Source organism: Vespa velutina, chromosome 8 (genome assembly GCF_912470025.1).
Source record: "Vespa velutina chromosome 8, iVesVel2.1, whole genome shotgun sequence".
NCBI classification, from domain to species: Eukaryota; Metazoa; Arthropoda; class Insecta; order Hymenoptera; family Vespidae; genus Vespa; species Vespa velutina.
The window spans coordinates 5,364,345-5,386,786 of NC_062195.1; the positions used below are offsets into that span (position 1 = coordinate 5,364,345).

The 22,442-nt window shown below is 30.4% G+C and overlaps 3 protein-coding genes across 8 annotated transcripts in view; 1 reads left to right on the forward strand and 2 right to left on the reverse strand.

Moving 5' to 3' along the window:
* Positions 1 to 965: 965 nt before the first annotated feature.
* LOC124951133 (probable isocitrate dehydrogenase [NAD] subunit alpha, mitochondrial) lies at positions 966 to 4,215 on the reverse strand. Its single transcript, XM_047498962.1, has 6 exons — positions 4,054 to 4,215; positions 3,621 to 3,743; positions 2,672 to 2,844; positions 2,169 to 2,403; positions 1,813 to 2,091; positions 966 to 1,729 (listed from the first exon to the last, which is right to left on the reverse strand). Exons 1-6 carry the CDS (start codon positions 4,078 to 4,080, stop codon positions 1,490 to 1,492), a joined length of 1,077 nt encoding a protein of 358 aa, XP_047354918.1. The 5' UTR covers positions 4,081 to 4,215; the 3' UTR covers positions 966 to 1,489.
* A 584-nt stretch (positions 4,216 to 4,799) lies between these two features.
* LOC124951132 (myelin expression factor 2) lies at positions 4,800 to 16,621 on the forward strand. Of its 3 annotated transcripts, XR_007101527.1 has the most exons (10): positions 4,800 to 4,979; positions 5,263 to 5,635; positions 5,743 to 6,036; positions 6,117 to 6,363; positions 6,468 to 6,644; positions 6,732 to 7,171; positions 7,325 to 7,460; positions 7,579 to 7,660; positions 11,187 to 11,221; positions 12,353 to 16,621. XR_007101527.1 is itself a non-coding variant. In XM_047498960.1 (9 exons), the coding sequence occupies exons 1-8, from the start codon at positions 4,963 to 4,965 to the stop codon at positions 7,632 to 7,634; spliced, it is 1,740 nt and encodes a 579-aa protein (XP_047354916.1). In that variant the 5' UTR covers positions 4,801 to 4,962; the 3' UTR covers positions 7,635 to 7,660; positions 7,723 to 7,995. The 3 variants fall into 3 exon arrangements, 2 of the variants coding, with proteins under 2 accessions (XP_047354917.1, XP_047354916.1); XM_047498960.1 differs by lacking the exons at positions 11,187 to 11,221; positions 12,353 to 16,621 and adding an exon at positions 7,723 to 7,995 and having other exon boundaries at positions 4,801 to 4,979; XM_047498961.1 differs by lacking the exons at positions 11,187 to 11,221; positions 12,353 to 16,621 and having other exon boundaries at positions 7,579 to 7,995.
* LOC124951131 (protein fem-1 homolog CG6966) overlaps positions 12,671 to 22,442 on the reverse strand; it is a 43,979-nt gene continuing 34,207 nt past the window's right edge. For 3 of the 4 annotated variants that reach the window (XM_047498956.1, XM_047498955.1, XM_047498957.1), the window contains 7 exons: positions 18,350 to 18,509; positions 17,603 to 17,803; positions 17,143 to 17,394; positions 16,595 to 16,751; positions 15,422 to 15,857; positions 14,982 to 15,188; positions 12,671 to 14,894 (listed from right to left, as the gene is read on the reverse strand). In XM_047498956.1, coding sequence (XP_047354912.1) covers positions 14,478 to 14,894; positions 14,982 to 15,188; positions 15,422 to 15,857; positions 16,595 to 16,751; positions 17,143 to 17,394; positions 17,603 to 17,803; positions 18,350 to 18,509 — 1,830 coding nt within the window. In that variant the 3' untranslated portion in view covers positions 12,671 to 14,477. Of the gene's footprint in view, positions 14,895 to 14,981; positions 15,189 to 15,421; positions 15,858 to 16,594; positions 16,752 to 17,142; positions 17,395 to 17,602; positions 17,804 to 18,349; positions 18,510 to 19,267; positions 19,951 to 22,442 lie in introns of those variants that run through there. The other variant, XM_047498959.1, reaches the window with a different exon arrangement.

Here is a 22,442-nt window from a genome sequence, read left to right on the forward strand (position 1 = left end):
TGAATATGCATATGTCGCTTTCCACACTTCGCTCGAGTGTGTTCTACCTTTGTGTCAAAACACTTCGTGATACCTAGAATCAGCAGCATCATCTCTTGATATCCCGATCTCCATTTTACCAGCTATTCATAACGCTCGAGATAATCCATGGATTCGTTGATTCCCTTATCCCTTTTTTCTTACTTTCTCGAAGATACTTCCTTCGCAAAAGATCTCTTTATTCTTTATTAATATTATGAACGTTAAATGTAACGCGAAACGTTCCTGTCAGCCAAGAAAAGACGCATAGCTCGTAGATCAAAGAGAAACTCTAATATCGAAAATTTACAATGTCCATCATTATTCACTCGTGGAATCTCGATAAATCACAGACAGGATTAACGAGCAGCGAAGATGACACTGAATCCCTTGGATTTTCCGTACCTCCTTTTTCCTTCGTCTTCCCGTTCACAAGACCGATGAAATATAGCCAACAACTTTTCTCATATTTGAGAGTTTTCTTGAGAACCATATTGTACCATGGAAGAGAGCGGTGTAAGCAGGAGGGAAAATTATGAAGTGGTTGGGACGAGTGCTATAACGTAACACCAAGTAGGGTGAAGTTACCGAGTGTTTATATCCAGAAGCCTTCCTTTTTCTAAAAGTTATACTCCCTTTTTCATGACCTTTTCTTTTTTTTTTTTTTTTTTACACCCGCAATCATGTAAATTCAACTTTCACTTTCGTCCTTCGTATCTTTGCATTAAGATGTCGCATATCTTTTTTCTTTTTTTTTTTTTTTCAAATTAATCGAAATATAATATCTTCGATTTTTATTTCAATAAGCGAGATTTATCTATGGAAAATGAAAAGTAAACGAATATGTGCGTTACGAAGATAAAAGCAATGGAAAAAAAAAAAAAAAAAAAAGAAAAAAAAAAAAGTATATACATATAAATAAATAAAAGAAAGAACAAACTCGTGTATTTGAAGTTTTTTCCTTTATATTTTTTATTTTTATTTGTTTATAATACTGCACAATGTTGACTTCTGAAACTTTTTCTTTAGCACACTTTGCATAACAATTTTATTTAAAAGTATAATACAGAGTGCATCTACACATTAATTTGTACAAACTAATCTTTACAAAGTTTACTAAAATCCTTTATCTACCAATAAACGATATGTAACAACCAATGCGAATAAAAAAATACACGATGATTGTTACGCGTTTACTTGGAAATTCGCATGTAACGAGATATATGAGGTAAATGCTATAACAAACTTAGGGCAAATCTTCGGTATATATAATTACATATTTTTACAATGAATTGTATTTCCTATTTTGTAAGATATATGATTAAATTGGACTATAAATTGATACTGAGCAAAATTATATGAATCAACATATGATATTATGTTTGTTAAATTGAAAGAGCTTTACCACATTAAAAGATCATGAATTCTACGAGTATTTGGCAGTTCATATTTAATTATTTTCTAACGCTATTTATTTTGTTTGTGCAGAAACTCTTTTGCAAATTTCATTAGTATATTCACTGCATTTTGCAGTTCCTCCAAGATCACCAGTCAAATATTTGGCTTCTTTGATAGTGTCATAAGCAGCATTTTCTATAATTCGCGCATGATCGTTTAATCCCATATATTTTAACATCATTACAGACGATAATAACAACGCTGTAGGATTAGCTTTATCTTGACCCGCAATGTCTGGTGCAGTTCCATGCACCTATATTACGAATAATAATTTTAATCAAGCTGTAAAACGTAATATTTGTAAAAAAAAAGTAAATAAAATAATTTAAAACATACCGATTCAAAGAGAGCACCATTAAGGCCAATATTTCCACTAGGAGTAAGTCCAAGACCGCCTACAAGTCCAGCACACATATCTGATAAGATATCACCATAAAGATTGGGCATGACAAGAACGTCGTATTGACTTGGATCTTGTACCATATTTAAGCACACTGTATCCAAATACTTTTCTTCGAATTTTATACTTGGGAATTTTTGAGCAGCATCCCGACAACATCTAAGAAATAACCCGTCAGACATACGCATAATATTTGCTTTATGTACTGCGGTTACCTATAACAACATACAATCTTTGAAATATCATCTGCAATCATTATTAAATTAATTTTTATTATTGAAGATAGTCTTACCTTTTTTCTATTATTATCTTTAGCATATTGAAAAGCAAAATCTGCTACTCTACTAGATGCTTCTTCCGTGATTAATTTAATACTTTGTACAACACCTTCTACAATCTCATGTTCTATACCTGAATATTCTCCTTCTGTATTTTCTCTGATTGTTACTACATCTACATTATCGTACAATGTTTTATATCCTTCCAAAGAACGACATGGTCGTACATTAGCATATAAATTGAATTCTCTACAAAAGAAAAATAATTGAGTTTATTGATTTGTGAAAATATATCATTCAGATTCAATCATGAAAATAAGCATGAATGATATTACTCTACAAACATTACTTAAAGTATATCAAATAAGATGATGCTATCTATATTTGCCGTGATGTTTTTGATTACATAACTACAGAATTATTAAAAGCAGCTGTGTTAAGAAGGAGATAATATTCTCAAACAATTAAGGTTAAAATTATACTATATTTGATTACACAATGATAAAAAGAAACTCACTTTCTCAATGCAAGGTTTAAAGATCTGTGACCTTTTCCTATTGGAGTCATGAGAGGTCCCTTTAAACCAATTTTATTTCTATTAACCGAATCAATAGCAGCTTGTGGAATGCCAAATTTTCCATCTGGACCTTTCACAGGTGTTACATCCACTGATTCCCATTCTATTGGTACCTGTCATTACGGTGAAACACATTATTACAATATGTAATATTAAATATTATTGAAAAATAAGTTTATGTACTTTTTATAAAAGAGCCACCTATATTTCTTTTATAAATATATTAAACCATTTTAAAGAATTTTGGATTGTATATGTGTATATGAATATATATATATATATATATATACACAAAAAGATTCAATATGGATTCTCCTGATATGACATAACACCTTGAACACATACACTTGAATAGTTTAAAAAAAAAAAGGTAAATAAATAAATAAAACGATTTAAAGGGGGAAAAAAGTAAAAATATATATATAATATGTTCTTACTTTTGGTAAGAGCTATAGTAAGAATAAATTAAATAAGCCTATAATTGGATTAACCTGTATAAGAGAAAGATTAAAATAAACGCTATAAGAGATTAATGCTACGACAAATTGGGTCACCTTGCAAAATATAAATTAATATTGTCCTTTAAAGAAAAAACAAATATTTATTGCTAAGAACGTTCTTGTGTTATCTAATATTTTGAGAAAGAGAGGGAGAAAGAGAGAGAGAGAGAGAGAGAGAGAGAGAGAGATAGATAGATAGATAGATAGAGAGAGAGAGAGAGAGAGAGAGAGAGAGAGAGAGAGAGAGAGAGAGAGAGAGAGAGAGAGAGAGAGAGAGAGAGAGAGAGAATTGAAAGACTCGTAAGATCGACGGGACACAAGTACGTTTAAAAAAAAAAATAAAATAAAATAAAAAAGTATATATCTATATACATATGCTTGTGCCTTACCTTCGCAGCATCAAAAATCTTTTGCACAGCAATGGATATTTCTGGGCCAATTCCGTCTCCTGGTATAAGGGTACATTTACGAAGATTACTGCAGAAGCGTACATTGCCAATTTTTGGTGAGATCTGTCCTCGGAAAATCCAGAAAACGATTCAATTCTATGCGATGACATTTTATCAGTTTTGTTATTTCACATTTATATGAATGGAAAGGATAACATTGTGATATATATTTATTAAATAATGCAAATGGAATTCTTGAAATATATCGAAATCTTGGAATATATAGAAGACGATTAGTCTTATGAAAGGAGTAGACGAATATATAGACCATGCAAAAGAAGTATTCTAACCTTTCTATACGAAAATATGATAATATTAAATAAACGATACAATAGTTAATAAATAGATTTTTAAAAGATATGTGTTAACTTACTGCTTTTCGTATCCACTGGGCTGCCATTATCTTAAAGTAAACTTTTATATAAAAAAATGAATCTCTACTATACCGAAACGCAGCTGCGCACGTCAGAAGAGTCGCAAAGCAAAAGCAAAAGGAAAAAGAACGAACGAACGATTCTCATTGGTCGACGTATCTCGATGTCTTCTGCTATTCGGAAACGGAAGATAGCGGACGATATTTGTTTAAAGACGAACGGTGGCTCCACGGCATATGTTTGAATTAAAATTACATTTGCATCATTATGTTTTATAAAACAATAAAAACGAGATTATAAAACAAGGTGATAGAAACGCGTTTATAGGTTATTTCGAGATAAGTTTTACAGTTTGATCTTTGGGAAATGTATCAGTTACGATATGAATAAATTCGAATTATAGTTGAAATAAAAATTATTATTTCCCGCTGTAATAGCTATCTTTAAATTCAATCAGTAATTGGTCGATGAAATTGAGAAACTTGCGATTTCATTCTAATGATTTCATCGGAAGTTAAGAAATCATTAAAAAATTTTAATGATAATATCGTTAGTTAGTACGTGGAAAAAAACATAATCGATATTGTTTATCTTATCACGCTTAATATTATATATATATATACATATATATATATATATATATATATATATATATATATCAATAATAAGAAAATATTTTGCGAGTTTTCATTATATCGTATTAATACTTTATAGTGTTTGTAAATTTGCTTTTGAATTCATTGGTTTCCGGGATTTGATAACTTCCGTTGACAGCCATTTTATAAGACGCTTCTCGTGCTCGCGTATGTTTGCTTCTATTTTCAGTTTGACTATTTTGTAACCTCAGAAATTTAGATAGATTATCTAGGACTTCCTTTGTTAATCGTTATTTCAACTAAATAACAAGGATGATCAAAGTGGAGGAGTAAGTGAAACAATGAATATTTTTTCAAACATCTTCATGAAAATTTTATTGTCGGCATGTGATATACCATTGTATTATTAATATTAACCGTTCCCATTTATATTATCGTTTTATATAATGATATTATATCTTGTTTGCATTTAAATTAAATTGTTATTTGTAAATGTTGATTCAAAATATTATTTATAATTGAGCTTTCTTTGTTTTATATCAATGGTGGAATGATTTTATATTAATTAAGTGATATTTTTCATTTCATGTTCAATATTCTTTTAAACAACAGAACACAAATACCAAATGACGATGAAAGAGATAGGAGCAGAGAACGTGATCGGAATCGGCGATCGGATAGACAAAATCGTATCAATTCGACTAGTCGTGATCGGAGTAGAGAGAGAAATGATCGTGGTGGCAGAAAAGCTTCAGATAGAAGAATTTATGTATCAAATATACCGTATGACTTTCGATGGCAGGATTTGAAAGATTTATTTAGAACTGAAGTAGGGAAAGTAGCACATGTCGAATTATTTACGGATGAAAATGATAAGCCCCGTGGTTGCGGTATTGTTGAATTTGAAGATGCGGAATCGGTAAAGATTGCTGTTGAAAAAATGCATCGTTATGACACAAAAGGAAGAAAATTAGTTGTGAAAGAGGTAATCCAAGATGATTATGTAACACATTTAAATTGAATATCATATTACGAAAAAAAAAAAAAAAATAAAACAATTTAATTGATTTATTAATAATTTATTTTTTTTAGGATTTTGATGTTGAGCGTGATAAGTATGGTCGTCTAGCAACAGCTCGTAATAATGATAGACCAAGAGATGATAGGTTTAGAGATCCTCCTCGTCAGCAAGGAGGTGGTAGACAAAACATGCCAGCACCTAGTGGCAGTGGTGGTGGTGGTGGTGGTGGTGTTGGTGGCGGTGGTGGTGGAGGTGGTGGAGGCGGTGGTGATAATAAGTTTGGTAATACTTATGGTCTCAGTACACAATTCTTGGAATCTTTAGGCATTAATGGACCTTTGGTTACAAGAGTCTTTGTAGCAAATGTAAGTGTATCTTACTGTTGATAAATATTTATAATAATCGTAAAATATATTACTCTTTATATTTTCATTATTCTCTTCAGTTGGACTATAAAGTGGATGAAAAAAAATTATTGGAAGTATTTAAGTTGGCTGGTAAAGTTTTACATGTTGAATTGGGCAAAGATAAAGATGGAAAGTCTCGTGGCTTTGGAGTCGTAGAATATGATCATCCAGTGGAATCCGTACAAGCTATTTCAATGTTACACAATCAACAACTTTATGACAGACGAATGACAGTAAGGCTTGATAGAGCAAATGAACCAGATATGCCACCAAAATTACCAGAAGGTATGGTTTTTTTTTTTTTTTTTTTTTTTTTTTATTGATATGACAAAGTTCCCAGGTTGGTAGATTTATACATTTCAATATAATTACCATTTATTATAAACTAGGTTTGAAGGGCATTGGAATGGGATTAGGAGCAGGAGGAAACAGATTAATGGATGTAGCACGAAATATTCCTAGTGTACAAGCCAACAATCCACCGGTTGTAAATCCTATCTCTGCTCCTGTTTTGGCTGCCGGTGCTTTTGGTGCTGGATTAAATAATGTTGTACCTGCACAATTAGGTATGCCGTGAATTAACGTCGATTAAACATCGATTTATATACAGATATATGAATGTATTTATTCACAATTATTTCTCTTCTTTTTAGCATCTGCATTGACAAATTCAAATGCAGCAGCACTTCAAGCGAGTCTTGCTGGTGGTTTAGGAGCAAACCTAACTACAAGCTCTTTATTGAATTCATCTTTAACAAATGAACTGGCTTCGAATTTGAATAGCTTTGGTGGTGGAGTTGGCGGTTTGTCAGGACTACAAGCATCTTTGGCTGGTGGTCAAGGAAATAATTCTTTTGCACCAAGAGGTTTATCTAAATTAGATAACGATATAGGATTTGGTGGCAACAATGCTTTTGGAAGTTCATCCTTTGGTGGTGGCAGAGATTTTGATGGAGGCTTCAACAGAGGGGATGGCGATCGTGTATCTGGTGGAGGTGGTGCATTCTCCGGCAATCAAGGACAAGGTGGAGGTGGTAACAGACAAAATGCTAATGGTTCTCGGCTGATGTCAGATACCATTCTTATAGGAAATGTAAGTATATTTTGAAAGATTTTATGTGACGCAATTAATATTATCAAAAATATTTGAGCATGTTATTGTATTTTTCGCTTCTCTTCTTGTAGAGTAATTTAGAATATATAAAGTTCGAATAAAAAATAATAACATGTACTGTTTTGATTACAGTTACCTCCTAATACTACGTGGCAAATGTTACGTGATAAATTTCAAGATGTTGGTGAGGTCAAGTTTGCAGAAATGAGAGGTACAGATATGGGAATGGTACGATTCGTCTCTGAGTGGGATGCGGAGCGAGCAGTGTGTATCCTTTATAAAAGAAAAGCACATATCATGTTTTTTGTGTGTGTATATATATATATATATATACACTAACATTTTAATAATATACGAGTATTTTCCTTGATTTATATACTTTATAGCGATGATGAATCGGTCACGTATCGATGGCAGGACAATTGACGTACGCTTGTACTAACGAAAGAACTACTACATCGATCAAAGGTAACGCTAGTACGAATTAATATTCGCAGAATTTGATGCTTGACCATAACTTATTGATGCAGCTAGAGGAGACTGGGGTTTGCTATGTCGTCTGCAGCATTGTTCCGCTCCCGATGACAATACTTGAAATTCATCGTAGTTGTGTGGCAGAACGTAGGACAGTGAGTGAGAAGTAATCTGTCGTTGGAAGAACAACAGTCGTGTGTTGTATACCTGTTCAACGTTGAAACGCTCGTATTGATGGGCTAATGGTCAGCCTTCTTTGACGTAACCATCTTGTTCTAAATTCTACACCATCAGTTATCGTTCCTTTTTACAGTCGGAAACGTTCACTTCTAAATCAGCTTCTTCGAGTGATCGATATATAGTTTAGTTTGTTAGGTTTTAGGTTCGTAATGTTCTTACATAGTCCATAGGTTTTTTCAGTATGTAGGCTATACTATTTACAGTAATCAGTAAAAAGTAGCTTGTAAGTTTATTTCATAGTTGTCACACGATGAGAGTAAGATAGTAAGAGAGAGAGAGAGAGAGAGAAAGAGAGACGACTCAATCGGTTTTCTGACATTCCGGTCTAAAGTGACGCTTTGGTCGTTCGCAAACAGGTCAACCAAACAGGGACAAGATAATTTTTTTGTCGTTATATTAATATTTAAAGCTGGCACGGTTGTCACAAATGTAAGAGTTAAATTTTCGATCAGACTATAATCCATCTTATATTAGATACTCGTTCAACGATTCAATTCTTATACGGATAGTAAATATCTGTCGTTTTATTCTAATGTCAGTTTCTCTCATATACATCGGTTCTTATGTCTAATATGTAACTAGATGTATCGTGGTTCGACAGGGAACAATTCTCCGCTCCGTTCACCTTTGAAATTTATTTTTTTTTGTTATCCAGTGTTATCCACGCTGCATACTACATCGTTGTAATTATTTTGGAGATTTAAAGAGCATAAATCTTTTTATCTCGCTTTAGGAAGGTCCCTTTCGGTTCAGTCGCTCTGAGACTTCAGCGAACGAACATTGGATGACTTTATGCCCTAAATTTGCTAGAATTGTCTTACGTATTGTGCACAATCATATGTTTACCAAAAAATATAAAACACGTTTATATTATATATATATATATACACGTATATATACATATATATATATATATATATACATATATATATATACATATATTATATATATATGTTTGTGTATATTTAACGTGAAACGATTTTTGTTATTTCGTGCTTTTTATATCAGTAAAGAATATATATATATACATATATATACGTATATATATATGAATATATATATATATATATATATATATATATATATATATACATATACATATATTAAAACACTATTTTACGATAATAATAATAATAATAATAATAATAATAATAATAATAATAATAATAATAATAATAATAATAATAAAAATAATAATAGTTCTCGCGCGAATCTATTCTTTGGTAAACATATTTCTTCTCGCCATGTAGATTTCGAGGAACATTCTCTGCGCATTGTGTAACACTCTTGTATAACCACAACCTCATTAATAGTGATTGAATAAAGTCCACATCCATTTTGACAACAAAAAAGAAAAAAAGAAAAAAAAAAAGAAAAGAAAAAAAATATGAGAAAAAAAAAAAGAAGTAAATAATAATATGCTGTGGTCGTTGTGTGTTTTATTTTTTGTATTGTTGCGTGTCTCTCTTACCATTTTAAGCAGGTTGTGCTTTTTACCGAGGAAAAGTTTCCATCTATTTTTACGAAAGAGCTATTCAAGGGATGTCGGATGAATTTCCGGTGAAATGACTTTGTGATAACAGACGAGTTTCGACGATTACGTTTGTAACGAAATTCTACGATGTTTGTGTGTGTGTGTGCGTTTTTTTAAATATGTTTTCTCCATCGAGACGTTCGTTCCGGAGCTTTCCATAAACTCGGATCTTTCATGTGGGGTCATGCACTTCGTAATCTGCAAAATTGGAAACTCTTTTATAATACGGCAGGTGAGATTAATATTTCAGGTGACTTTCGTTACACTTCTTTTTTATCTTTGCGATATCCTTCAAGAGGAAAGAGTTTCGCCCAAGAAACTTATATAGGATCCGTTGTTTGTCTCCCCCTCCTACCCACCCCCCACCCCCTTCATATTTGTTTCTTTTTTTCTTTTCTTTCTTTATTTTATTTTATTTTATTTTATTATAAATTTTTATTTATTTATTTTTTGTTTAATTTTGTTTTGTTTTATTTATGTATTTATTTTTTTTTTTTTTTTTTTTTTTTTTTTTTTTTTTTGATATATCGACAACACATCGTTAATGTAATACTCGTGTAGCAAATCGTACGTCGCTGTCATCGAATTGTTCTCTTCCTCAACTCTTAAACACTTTGTTACTGTTGTACAAGATTGTAAATTTTGGTATATGCTTCCCGATGAACATTTCAAAAGAAAACGAAAAAAAAACAAAAAAACAAAAAAGAGAAAAAAGAAAAAGGGATTATCGATGTTATCATGTTTCCTCTCTAATATAGTGGTTGATCTTTAAGCGGATTTAGTATCATCGACACCTGTCCTAGGAATCCAAAGTGTTTGTTATAACATCGTGGAGATGAGAATTAGTACAAAATATTCTTAGATCTTTAGTTAGAATGTTTCAAATATACATACATGCATATATATATATATATATATATATATATATATATAGAGAGAGAGAGAGAGAGAGAGAGATATGTTTATAGGTAAGTTTGTCCGATGAAGTTTTACATATTTCGTTCTGTTTATTTTATTTTATTTTTTTTTTTATTTTCTTTTTTTTTTTTTTCGAAGCTGAGGAATATCCACATTGGGAATATTTTAGTACGAATCGTTAAACTTACATGTAATATTATTTCCCTTGCGAGTTTGATGGATTTTTGTTATAACAATCGTTATAAATTATTCTTTCTGTCGTTTCAACATTTTCTATCATTTTACACGAATTGTGTAAACTCTCACACAAGTTTGTCTTTCTATATATTTGTGTATGTATGTACGTGTGTGTCTTCTCGTGTGTATATACGTACGTGCGTGTTTTATAGGAACTTCAAGTTGGAGAAGAATAATTTTTTGCAATTTCACGATATTTTCTCGTAACGTCGACAGATCTGTTCGTGTTTTGAATAATCGAATCGTCGATTATGTACAAACGTTTAAGGAAGTTTCTCTGATTTTTTTTTTTTTTTTTTTTTTTTTTTTTTTTTTTTTCCTTTTTCTTTTTCTGATCTATCCAAATGTTTTATATATCAAGTAAAATGGAGGAGAGGATTGACGTACGACGATTTGATAACGATTTGATAACGATTTGATAACGATTTAATATCGCGTTTAATATAGACGAATACATTTTATGTTATCGTATATAATGTATTCATATATAAGTTATAAATTTCAGAAAAACTTATAATTTGGATTAAAAAAACTAGGTAAGTTTGTCTCTAGTTTGAGCAATCATTTCATATGTCTCTGTTATTCTTTTAGGAAACATCATCCAGGTGGCATGTTTTTATCGAATGGTAAGTGCTATATATATATATATATATACACACATACATATACATATATATGTATACACATACATATACACACACGTCTGTCCCCTTAATTTACGCGAAAAGTATTCATTCCATGCAATTTTTTTTTTTTTTATACGTATAATAAAGATCGCGATAATCCAGTTTTTCAGTATGAAAAAAAGAAAAAAGAAAATATAGAGAGAAAAAAATCAGTATAAGTTATTATACTGAATATTTATTCAGCACGTACACATATAAGTTTTTAAAGAGAAAAAACAATTATATAAGATATATATATAAAATAAAATTTCTACAAAAATGAAAATATAAATTTTATTCGTTGTCATACGAAAATATACATCGTATTCGTTATCGCCGCGTATCATATATTTCGAAAATAATCAACTATTTTTTTTTTTTTTTTATCGCCTCAAAATCCAAGTGCTCGTTATAAAGAGATTTCGTCTAAAGGAAAAATATAACAGAAAATATTTATTCTTGATATACATGCGTACACGTAGGTTTATAAAAAGGAAAAAAAAATTTACGAAAGATATATAATGGTAGAAAAAATTATAAAAATTCTACAAATACGAAAGTATAAAATTTATTCCTTTTTCTTCTTGTGTAACGTGTAATCAACATTTGTACTTTTTTTTTTTTCTTTTTTGGCTCAAAATTAAAGTATTTATTATAGAAATTCTCGTCTTTATCTAACCCTAGGATATTTTCGACAAAGACAGTATAGATATAATTCACGAAAGATTATTTTAGAGAATATATATTTTCTAATCGTATAAAGTTAAATCGTTTAAACAAAGATAGGGTATATAAATATCATGTAAACGATGGTATAATTTATTGCATAAATCAAAAAAACGGGTGGGCGTATGTATATATATATATATATATATATATATATATATATATATATTTTTTTTTTTATATATAGGTAATATATGTGTAAGGTATTTAGAATTGAAGAAATAAACATATAAATATTTCGATTATATAATATATATATTTTTTTTCTTTTTTTTATCACACCTGTATTTCCACAGTCTTTACATTATAAAACGGTTCGAGTCTTCTCGATAAATATTAAAGATTAAGAATTATATTTTTTCACAGAGGGATCGAGACAACGTTCCGCATAAAAGGTAAATATGTGAGAATGTGACTCTATTAACTAAAACAACTCGTTCAAACGGAGAATGCATAAAAAGTATATAAAAAGAACTGTATTCGTGGGAAAAAAAAAAAAAAAAAAAAAAAAAAAAAAAAGAGAAAAAAACCAGTCAAATAAATAAGTGTAAATGTTTCGTTAGTGGATTTCTCACGATCGCATACATATTAAATTGCATTAGGTGCATCTATTGTTCGTCGATTTAAAAGAAGCACCCCTTCTAAACAACATATCTCGCATCTCGTCGCATTTATCTATGTATGTATATATATATATATATATATATATATATATATATATATATATATATGTATGTATGTATGTATATATGTATGTATAATATGTTTATAATTTTTTTAATCTATCGTGTAAGTTTTATCACATTTGAAATAAAGGTATTATCAATGGCGCAAAAGCTTAAGGCTCGATGTAAATAACGATGTGTAAATTATGGACTTGGATTATACGCGCGATATCGTTCTTTTCTTTTCTTTTTTTTCCTTTTTTTATTTCTTTTTCTTTTTTTTTTCTTCATTTCCTCCAACGAAGATATCACTGAAAGATATATTTTGTCATTTCGAAATATAAATATTAGGTGTGTTGTTAAGAAATAAGAGCGACAAAAGAGTAACGAACGCATCATCTAACATAGTCTCTTTATCTCATTACTTTGCGAAATAGATTTTTTTTTTTTTACAAATCATTCGAAAAATTTTTGTGCGTGATCAACGACGTGACTCTATTTTTTTTTTTCTTTTTTCTTTTTAATCAATATTATTTCCCGCCGATGTGTCCAACATGGAAAAATGCGTGTATATTAGAAATTTTCTGATCCTGCATATATTTATTTTTCGTTTTATACATTACTGATGGTAAAAATTCATTTTTCTTTTTTCTAAGAGTACACAAGTTTAATTTAATATTATTACGTTTATCACGTTATCGCTAAAATATTTATATATCATCAATGCGGTGTTTTCCTAAAAGTTATGGCTTTTTTTTTCTTATATATTTTTTTTTCCTCTTTTTTTTTTATTTTTTTTTTTTATTTTTTATTTTTTTTTTACCGCGGGGTTTTATGTATAAGGGGAGGGGGGAGTAGGGTGAAAAGGCCTTTTGCCAAGTTTATCACGTAGCGAAAATTGAATATCTCTTTTAATCAATGGTCACAATATTTCTTATTTAATGACTTTCGTGTTATTCCATATTTAATATAGTTCTGTTAATATAGTCAATAATATTAATACCAAAGAGAGATCCTTCAACTTGGAAAAAGACGTTTACAAATTTGTTTTTAAGCTCGTATCATTTTTATGAAGCACGACGATCGATTCTTGGCAAAAATATTCATGGATGGCAACACTAAAGTCGACAAGCGTAATACTTTAATCGAACACATTATCTTCGAATCTTTATTAATTATTATCTCCGCTGATCTTCAGCCATTATTTCGAAGAATTTACGAACGCTCTTTAGATACAAAAAAAAAAAAAAAAAAAAGAAGAATAAAATAGAATAGAATAGAATAGTATAAAATAGAAAAAGAAAAGAAATAAATCAGAATTACTACACAAACATCACGAGTTCGTATTTTATCATCACGCTGCACACGTCATACACTTGACTATATGCCTGCATACATCTGCGGTCATATCGTGCTTTCTGTTTCTTTTTTTCTTTTTTTTTTTTTTTTTTTTTTTTTTTTTTTTTTTTTTTTTACAGTTTTCGCTTTTTATTTTTTACTGTCGTCATGCAATGCTTCATAAATTTTTACCACTTGAAAAATATTTCACGAGAGTTGTTAAAATACAATCATTTTCTTTTATCATCAATCATGCATTAGACATTTCCATTTCGCTTTTAATCGACGTTCGTTTAATTCGGATTATTAAGAGTATCGCAAAATAGAAAGAAAAAAGGAAAAGAAAAGAAAAGAAAAAAAGAATCAGGAAGAAAGAAAGAAAGAAAGATAAAAACAAAACGTCATTAGACAAAAATGATAAAGCGAAGAGTAGAACTTCGCGATATTTCATTAATAACAAATAGTTCGTTCTTTCGTATTTGTTTTTGCTAATGCATTTTAACAAACTCTTGCAAGTGTCCGGGAACGACTTCGTCAATTTTTTCGTCGTTACACCACCTTCTAATTACCTTAGCTGCTAAGCACGACAACGTGATGTATTTTAACGGACTGATTGAGTAATAGTTTTGTTTGTTGCGTAATAAACTTTTGAAGGTTTTCTTATCTCTATTAACGGTATCGATATGAGCATTTGCATCGAGAAGCGCTACAGCAAGGTCTGGTCGCCAAGGTAACGACATGGCCACCCAATGTAAAGCAGTGTTTCCATTCCTATCTCTCGAGTTAACATCAGCCCCAACTTTCAATAAAGCTGTAGTCAAGTGAGGCGAATGAAATTTGCAGACCGGATACCTTCCTACCAAAGCTACGTCGTCGCTATGTATTAATTGTAAGGCGTCACGATCCTAAAATACAAAAAAAAAAAAAAAAAAAAAAAAAAAAAAAAGTATTACCTCTGATATGCTTAGAGACAATAGGACGATGATAATTACCTCTTTGCCCTTTGCGTTGATTCGAACCAAGTCGTAAATAGCTTTATGTATGGCCACATACTCGTATGTACCTTCTGTGGGCATGTCGCGCGTCATCAAACAAGCTAGATGCAAGGTTATTAATAAAATTCTGTTTAAAGATGTGACGTCGCGATCTCTAAGTGGAATTTTATCTAACAATTGTTTCCCCAATCTAACTTCTTCTATCTGAAACAGGATTTAATCGATGGGCATAAAAATTATTGATAAAAGGAACAATAGAAATGGAAGAGATAAAGGAAAAGATGATCGGGAAAGGAAGAGAAAGAAAGAAAGAGAGAGAGAGAGAGAGAGAGAGAGAGAGAGAGAGAGAGAGAGCAAGAGAGACTGGTAAATATTAAAAAAAAAATTTTTTCAAAAAATAAACAAATAAAGATAAATATATCCTTTGATTTACTTACAGCCTTTAAAAAAATTCGAAGTATCTCTTGTCTGTCAACAGGAGGTACTCTCCTTCCTCTACTAGTTTGTCTACCTTCCTCGCCGATCATGAAGCTGAAGAGTTCGGCAAAACTAAAGAAGGAACTCTGTGTCATCGGATTTAAAGGCTCAAGCATTCCCTGTTGCATATCCAATGCATAATTCCATAGTTCTATGCATCGATCAAATTTTCCTGCATCGGCATAGACCGCTCCTCTGTAGCGAATATAGTAACTTGTATCTGGATGTGCCGGACCCAGAATTCTTTCTCTAATTACTAATGCCTGCATACGCATTTCGTCTGGGTCTGCCAATAGCTCATCCAGTTGTTCTGGTTCGCATATTTCTTGGGCAAAATCATAGGCCGCTATTAAGGGTAGAGGCGATGGTTTTGATATTACAACGTCGCTTTGATATCTAAAGGAAATTAAAGAAGTAATTAAATTTAAATCGTATAAAGTTTCATGACGTTCGTCCATTGTTAATGGACAAAGGAATATGTAACTCGATCGTTTTTCAATTATCTTGACTCTCTTTTAACATCCAATTAATATCTCAATTAACTCACTTCAATTTTTTCTTTTTCTTTTTTATCGTAATATTAACTCTTTGCGATTGTAATATTTTTTTGTACGTGCTTTTTCTTTTTTTCTGTTTGTTACTTTCTTTCTTTCTTTCTTTTTTTTTTTTTATTTTTTATATATATATAACATGAATACTCGTGGTCGGAATTATTTTTATCAAACACGAATCGAGATACCCTGGATTCAATCAATTATTGCCGTATAAAATTAATTTTATCGAAATATCATATTTTCCAGAGAAATTTACTTTCGATGAAATTCATATTCTCGGTTTATCTACGTTTGTAATTTTACAACCGACGGATATAATATTTCATTGACCTCAAGGTTTTATTTCAATTGGAATGGAAAAATTGCTTCGTCCGATCTGAATTATTTCGTTATAGATAACTAGGAAAGGTTAAAAATGATTTGTCTGAAAAAATTTATCCTTTGACCGCAAAGAATTAATACCTAACTGAATCATAACATTTCTAATGTATTTATTAACGAATCTGATCACTCAATCTTTACTCTTTATAACGCCAAAAAAAAAGAAAAAAAAAAAAAAAAAAGAAGAATTGATTTTACCTATCGTCCATGGCGCGTTTCCAAAAATTAAGAGCACCGACCATGTCCCTTCTCTTATCAACATACGTTGCACCTAAAAGTTCCAATGCGTCTATGCGTTCCTCGCGTTTTATTATTTCAGGAATTCCAATTAGATATTCCACGATATCGGTGTTGCCTGTGGGGAAAAGAAAAAAATAAAAAGAGATTATTGTTTGTAGGATTATTCTTTGAACACTTTGCCGATCAATCGATCATATAAAAGATCATATAAAATAATATTTTGCTCAAAAAGACACATTATGCTCCTCTTTTACTATAATCAATATATATATATATATATATATATATGGATTTAAACAACTTTTGAATAAGTAATTAAATATCTATAATAAAGATATACGACATGAATGAAAACACGACATTGATAATCATGAAATTTATGAAAATTCTAAAAGAAAAATAAAAAAATACGGTAGTATAATAATAAGTCAGCAGTAGAAGTAAATATTGTTTGATTGGCAAAGCATTAAAAGGAATTGATCAATATGGAAAGGATTTTCATTAACCTGTTACCGCTGCTGCCAGGAGTGGTGTCATACCAAAAGAATCAACGTCCATTTGAGCACCGTGTTGAACGAGCAATTTAAGGATTTCTAAGGATCCACTTTCTGCACAATCGTGTAACGCAGTGTTACCTCTGACTGATTTTCTATTGACGTCTGCGTTCCAAGCTAATAGTAATTTAACAATGTCGATATGGCCTCTGTAGCATGCTATCATCAAACACGTGTGCCCATGACGATTCGCCATTTCTATGTCTGAAAAATCAGAATACACATTGTATCGATCATTTTTTGCCATGAGAAAAGCTTTATAAACTCTACAAAAAAAAAAAAAAAAAAAAAAAAAAAAAGAGAGAAATGAAGGAAAAAAAAAGAAAAAAAAAGAATAAATAAAAACAAAAAAAAATTTATCGTAAAAACGAAAGAGCAAGGATTTAATTTCTTTCGTGATTTCTCTTTTTACCTGCACCGTTCTTGACCAAGAATCTAATAATTTCGTAATGTCCATCAAAACAAGCAGCCCTTAATGGCGTCGAATTTGTTTTCGTCGTCGAATTTACGTTCGCCCCTCGTTGTACTAGCAATTTCACTAGTTCGATGTGACCGGCCGCTGCTGCACACCACAACGGTGGCGCACCTTCTATGGTTTCGCCATCAAAAACAACTGAAGTAAAAATATTATACATCCTTATCTAACCCATTTACATTTTAAATAATAAGATAATACACTTGTCTAATACACGTCCATTATTAGCAATTTATTATTAAACTATTCGTTTCTTTCTCTTTTTATTTTTTTTGCTTTCATTTTTTTTCTTTTGATCCAATCCAACGAACTGTATTATCTTTTTCTCTTATATGATCTAATTAAAATATTAATACAGATAATGCAATAACAAGAATTATGACAGTTATCAATGTGTCGTTAAAAATAATCGAACGTTTCTTGATTCAAGACTAGAATAAATATGTTTTTTTTTTTCTTTTTTTTTATGTTCCTCAATCTTTCATCGTATAAATCCAATTAGTATAAGTGATTGTTCGTGTCATTTAGAAGAATTTTTTATGAGTTGTATCAATACGTGGTATTCGTTCCGAGATCGCAAAACAAACATGACGCATAAGCGACGTGCGAAAAATGATAATTTATTTTTTGCAAAATTCTCTATGATTATTTCTTTTTTTTTTTTTTTTTTTTCTTTTTTATTACCTGAGCCGGGTTGTTCTATGTCTGCTCCACATTTTACTATTAGATATTCTGCCACATCGTAGTGCCCATTTCTACAGGCCATAACCAATGGTGTAGCCCCATGGGTCGTAGTGCTGACTAATACTTCTACCTCATGTTTATCCCGGCGCTCCAACAATCGCTATTGAAAAAGAACGAAAATATTTTGTTAAATTCTTTTTTTCTTAATTTTAGTTTTTCTTTTCTCTTTTTTTTTTTTTTTTATCGATCAATTACATACATCAATAAAATGTCAATTCGAAATTCGAATATATTTCGGGAATGTCGTCTACAAAAAAAAAATAAAAAAAAAGAAGAAGAAAAAGAAGAAAATAAAATTGAAAACCAACAATTTTTAATAGTATTTGTAAATGAATTACAAAATATTCGTTTAAATAATTCTAAAAACGAATTCGCGTTTAACGAGAAAATTTATAAAGTTCTGTTTATAATGCTACAGAAAATATAACGTAAAGATCGAGTCAATCTCAGAATGAATTTTTCGAGTTTAGTTTTATGAATGGATAACTTAATAATTTACAAGAATTATTATATATGTATATATTTTTTATATATTAAAATTGATTAACATTTCATTAAGAACTAAAAAATTGTATAATAATAATAATAATAATTTCAATTAATTAAATTTTTAATTAGATCTTTTAAATTCGAGATTTGTAAATATTCAAATTAATTAGCCCTTATATATATATTTTTTTCTTTTTTTTTTTTTTTTAATTTTCTTTTTAAGTTAACAATCAATTTGAAGCACTTTGTCAATAGAAAATGATGTAACGTTAAAATAAATCTAGGAACATTTTATGTTTTATTTAGGAATATTAAAGATTAGAAAGATCGATAGTAATAACAAAAGTTTCTTTAGTTGTCAAAACTTACATTTGAAAATACGTTACCCGTTTTGAAGATATGTAATTGAGAAACGATATTCGAATATACGAAGAGAACTAGGGAATTTTATTTTTTAGTTATTATGTGCGATTTTAACGAGTTTTCAAAATCGACTAATAAAGTCTACGACTTAAATTAAATATCGTCTAGGATGTCACGTGCTAGTTGTGTCCATGTATACACAATTGGTATTCAAACTCTTTTCAACGACGATACAGAGTTAAGTATAGGAAACGTAAAAATGGTTGTTCTCTTCTCTTTTCATGCGAATAATAAATATTTAATATATGCCTTCTCTCCCCGTCTCTTTATCTTTATCTTTGTCTCTCTCTCTCTCTCTCTCTCTCTCTCTCTCTCTCTCTCTCTCTCTCTCTCTCTCTCTCTCTCTCTCTCTCTCTCTCTCTCTCTCTCTCTCTCCCTCCCTCTCTCTCGCTCGCTCTTATGCACGCGCGTGTTCACAAGTATATTTCTTTCGCGTAGAGATGTTCACTCTGACTTCTTTCAATTTGCAATGACCGTTTCGTCTCCCAACGAGACCTTCTTAAACGTTCTTTCTTCTTTTTTTTAATTTTCTTATTCTCCTGCAAAACTTCTTTTTCTTCTACAAAACTTCTTTTTCTCCTACAAAACTTCTTTTCCTCCTTTATATTTTTACAAACTTCCTGTTTTTTCTCCCTCCTATTATAAAGTCACAATCACATCTATTTATCTCAATCAAAAATCATTATTTCCTTGTTAAAAAAAAAAAAAAAAAAAAAAAAAAAAAAGAAAAAAAAAATCATCCAACGAAAGATTTTCTTCTTCTATTTCTTTTTCTTCCTTTTATTTTTCTTTTGGTACATGAAAAAACTTTTTTTTTTTTTTTTTTTTTTTTTTTTTTTTTACTATCCTGCTGTTAATAAAAAATTATCAACTCGTTGCTCGAAAAAAAAAAAAATTATACCGAAAGAAAGATGTCGTTTCTGTTTTATTTTTCTTTTCTTTTCTTTTCTTTTTTTTCCCCTCCCCCCCTTTTAATACACGATAAACGCTTTTCATCAGTTTAACGTGAGGTAACTTAGTAGAGTTACGAGTGAATAAAGTATTCAAAACAATATTATTACTTTTAGATAAACGAAATAAGGACTTTTTTTCGGTCGTTGAGTTCGTATTTATTTATTCATTTCATTTCATTTCATTTCAATTGATTTTGCCTATTTTCTTTTTCTTTGAACGTACACTTAAGACGCGTAACGTTTATATTTACTTATTTAATAATAACCACGGATCGAATTTTACATTTTATTTTTTTTTTCTTTCTTCTTTTTTTTTTTCTTTTTTTTTCTTTTTCATTTTCTTTTTATATACCACAGACAGAGCGTAACATTTGACACTACGGTTAAGTTATGCAAAATATTTCTATTTTTTTATTAATGTTTTTTTATTGTACTAATATATCGAATTAATATAAAAAGTTGTGTAAACCTTTTAATGTGAAATTTCAACGATGACTGGCTATAGTTTATCTCATAATTAACTATTAAAAAATTAAAGAAAAAATTCTTTCCGTCATGGATATATCGTAAGAATTCACACAAAAAAGAAAAAGAAAAGAAAAGAAAAGGAAAAAAAAGGAAAAAAAAGAAAAGAAAAAAAAAGAGAAAGAGAGAGAGAGAGAGAGAGAGAGAGAGAGAGAGAAAGAAGACAGAAAAAAAAAACAAACAAAATAATAATTTATGCAAATTAGAAACGCTCGTTTTCTTTTTCTATGTTCAGACAAAAGAAGGCAAAATTTTTCAACACACACACGTATGCACAGACTGTTGCGGAAAGAATATTAATTCGTACATATACATACATACATACATACATACATATATATATATATATATATTATATATATATTATATATATATATATATATATAACTATATGTACATGTAAACACACACATATATATATGTTTATATATATATAAAAAAAAAACGGAGCAAATCCTCGCGCGAAGCCGCTTTGTCACCGACTGACCGAGTGGAACCCCGGTTAACACGCGCTCCTCTTGGAGAAATTACGCTTCTCCTCCACCGTCTCCTCTCCTCCTCCACCGTTCGTGGGACGTGGTGGTCCCGTTAAACGTATACAATCAGTGACATTGGGCCCACCAACGACTAACAAACTAAAATATTTCTTTGATACTAACGATGATTGAGAGAAATGGTGAAGGTAAAGAAAGTTTGGTAGAAAAGTGGAGAAAAAGTTTCAAGGAAGAAAAAGATGTTGCATTTTTACCATACCATTTTATTTCTTTTTCTTCTTCTATCTTTCTCTCTCCCTCTACCCACCTCCCTCTCTCTCTCTCTCTCTCTTTCTCTCTTTCTCTTTCCTCTATAGGGCGCTAATGATCCCGTTATTCCATTGACCGATTTTCTTTTTCCAGAGTCACCTTTTACGCATCTCCCCCTTTTTTTCTTCTTCCTTTTCTCTTTCTCTTTCTCTCTCTCTCTCTCTCTCTCTCTCTCTCTTTTTCTCTTCGTTTTTACTCTCTCCGAAATCATCTCATCTCATCTCCTTTCTCCTTCCAATCTTTCTTTCGACCTTACTCTTAACCGAATGTAGGTAAGGAGGACAATCGAGGCCGAAAATCTTGGTCCTAATGAAATGTAAGAAAGGCAGTACGACGACATCATCATAATCGTTCCTTGGTCGACGAACGATCGAAGAAACGAAGCGATTAAATTCGACTAAAAGCGAATAAAATCGACTAATATGTTAATGTCGGTTCTTTTATTAATGGCTTTTAGATACGAGTAATAAAAAAAAAATAAAAAAAAAAAATAAAAATAAAAATAAAAAAGAAACAGTCGTCACCGATCGCTTTTATATATATAGGATATTATATATAGAATATATTCATATCGGTGATATCCAGAAAATTAATTGTTTTTAATTATAAATTATGTACATTTGCGATTGAATGGATTCCCATTTGGCGGTGTCGTTATTGATCACATGTTTTTCCTCTTCGCCGATGACAAAGTACGTAAAAACGTGTTTCTATAAATATATTCTTTTGAACTTAAATGTCTGACGACAATAGCTCATGAATGCGACCTTAAATATATTATTTTTGATTTTTACATTTAATTTATTCAGTTGTCTGTGGTTGAATTTATACGTAATTCAA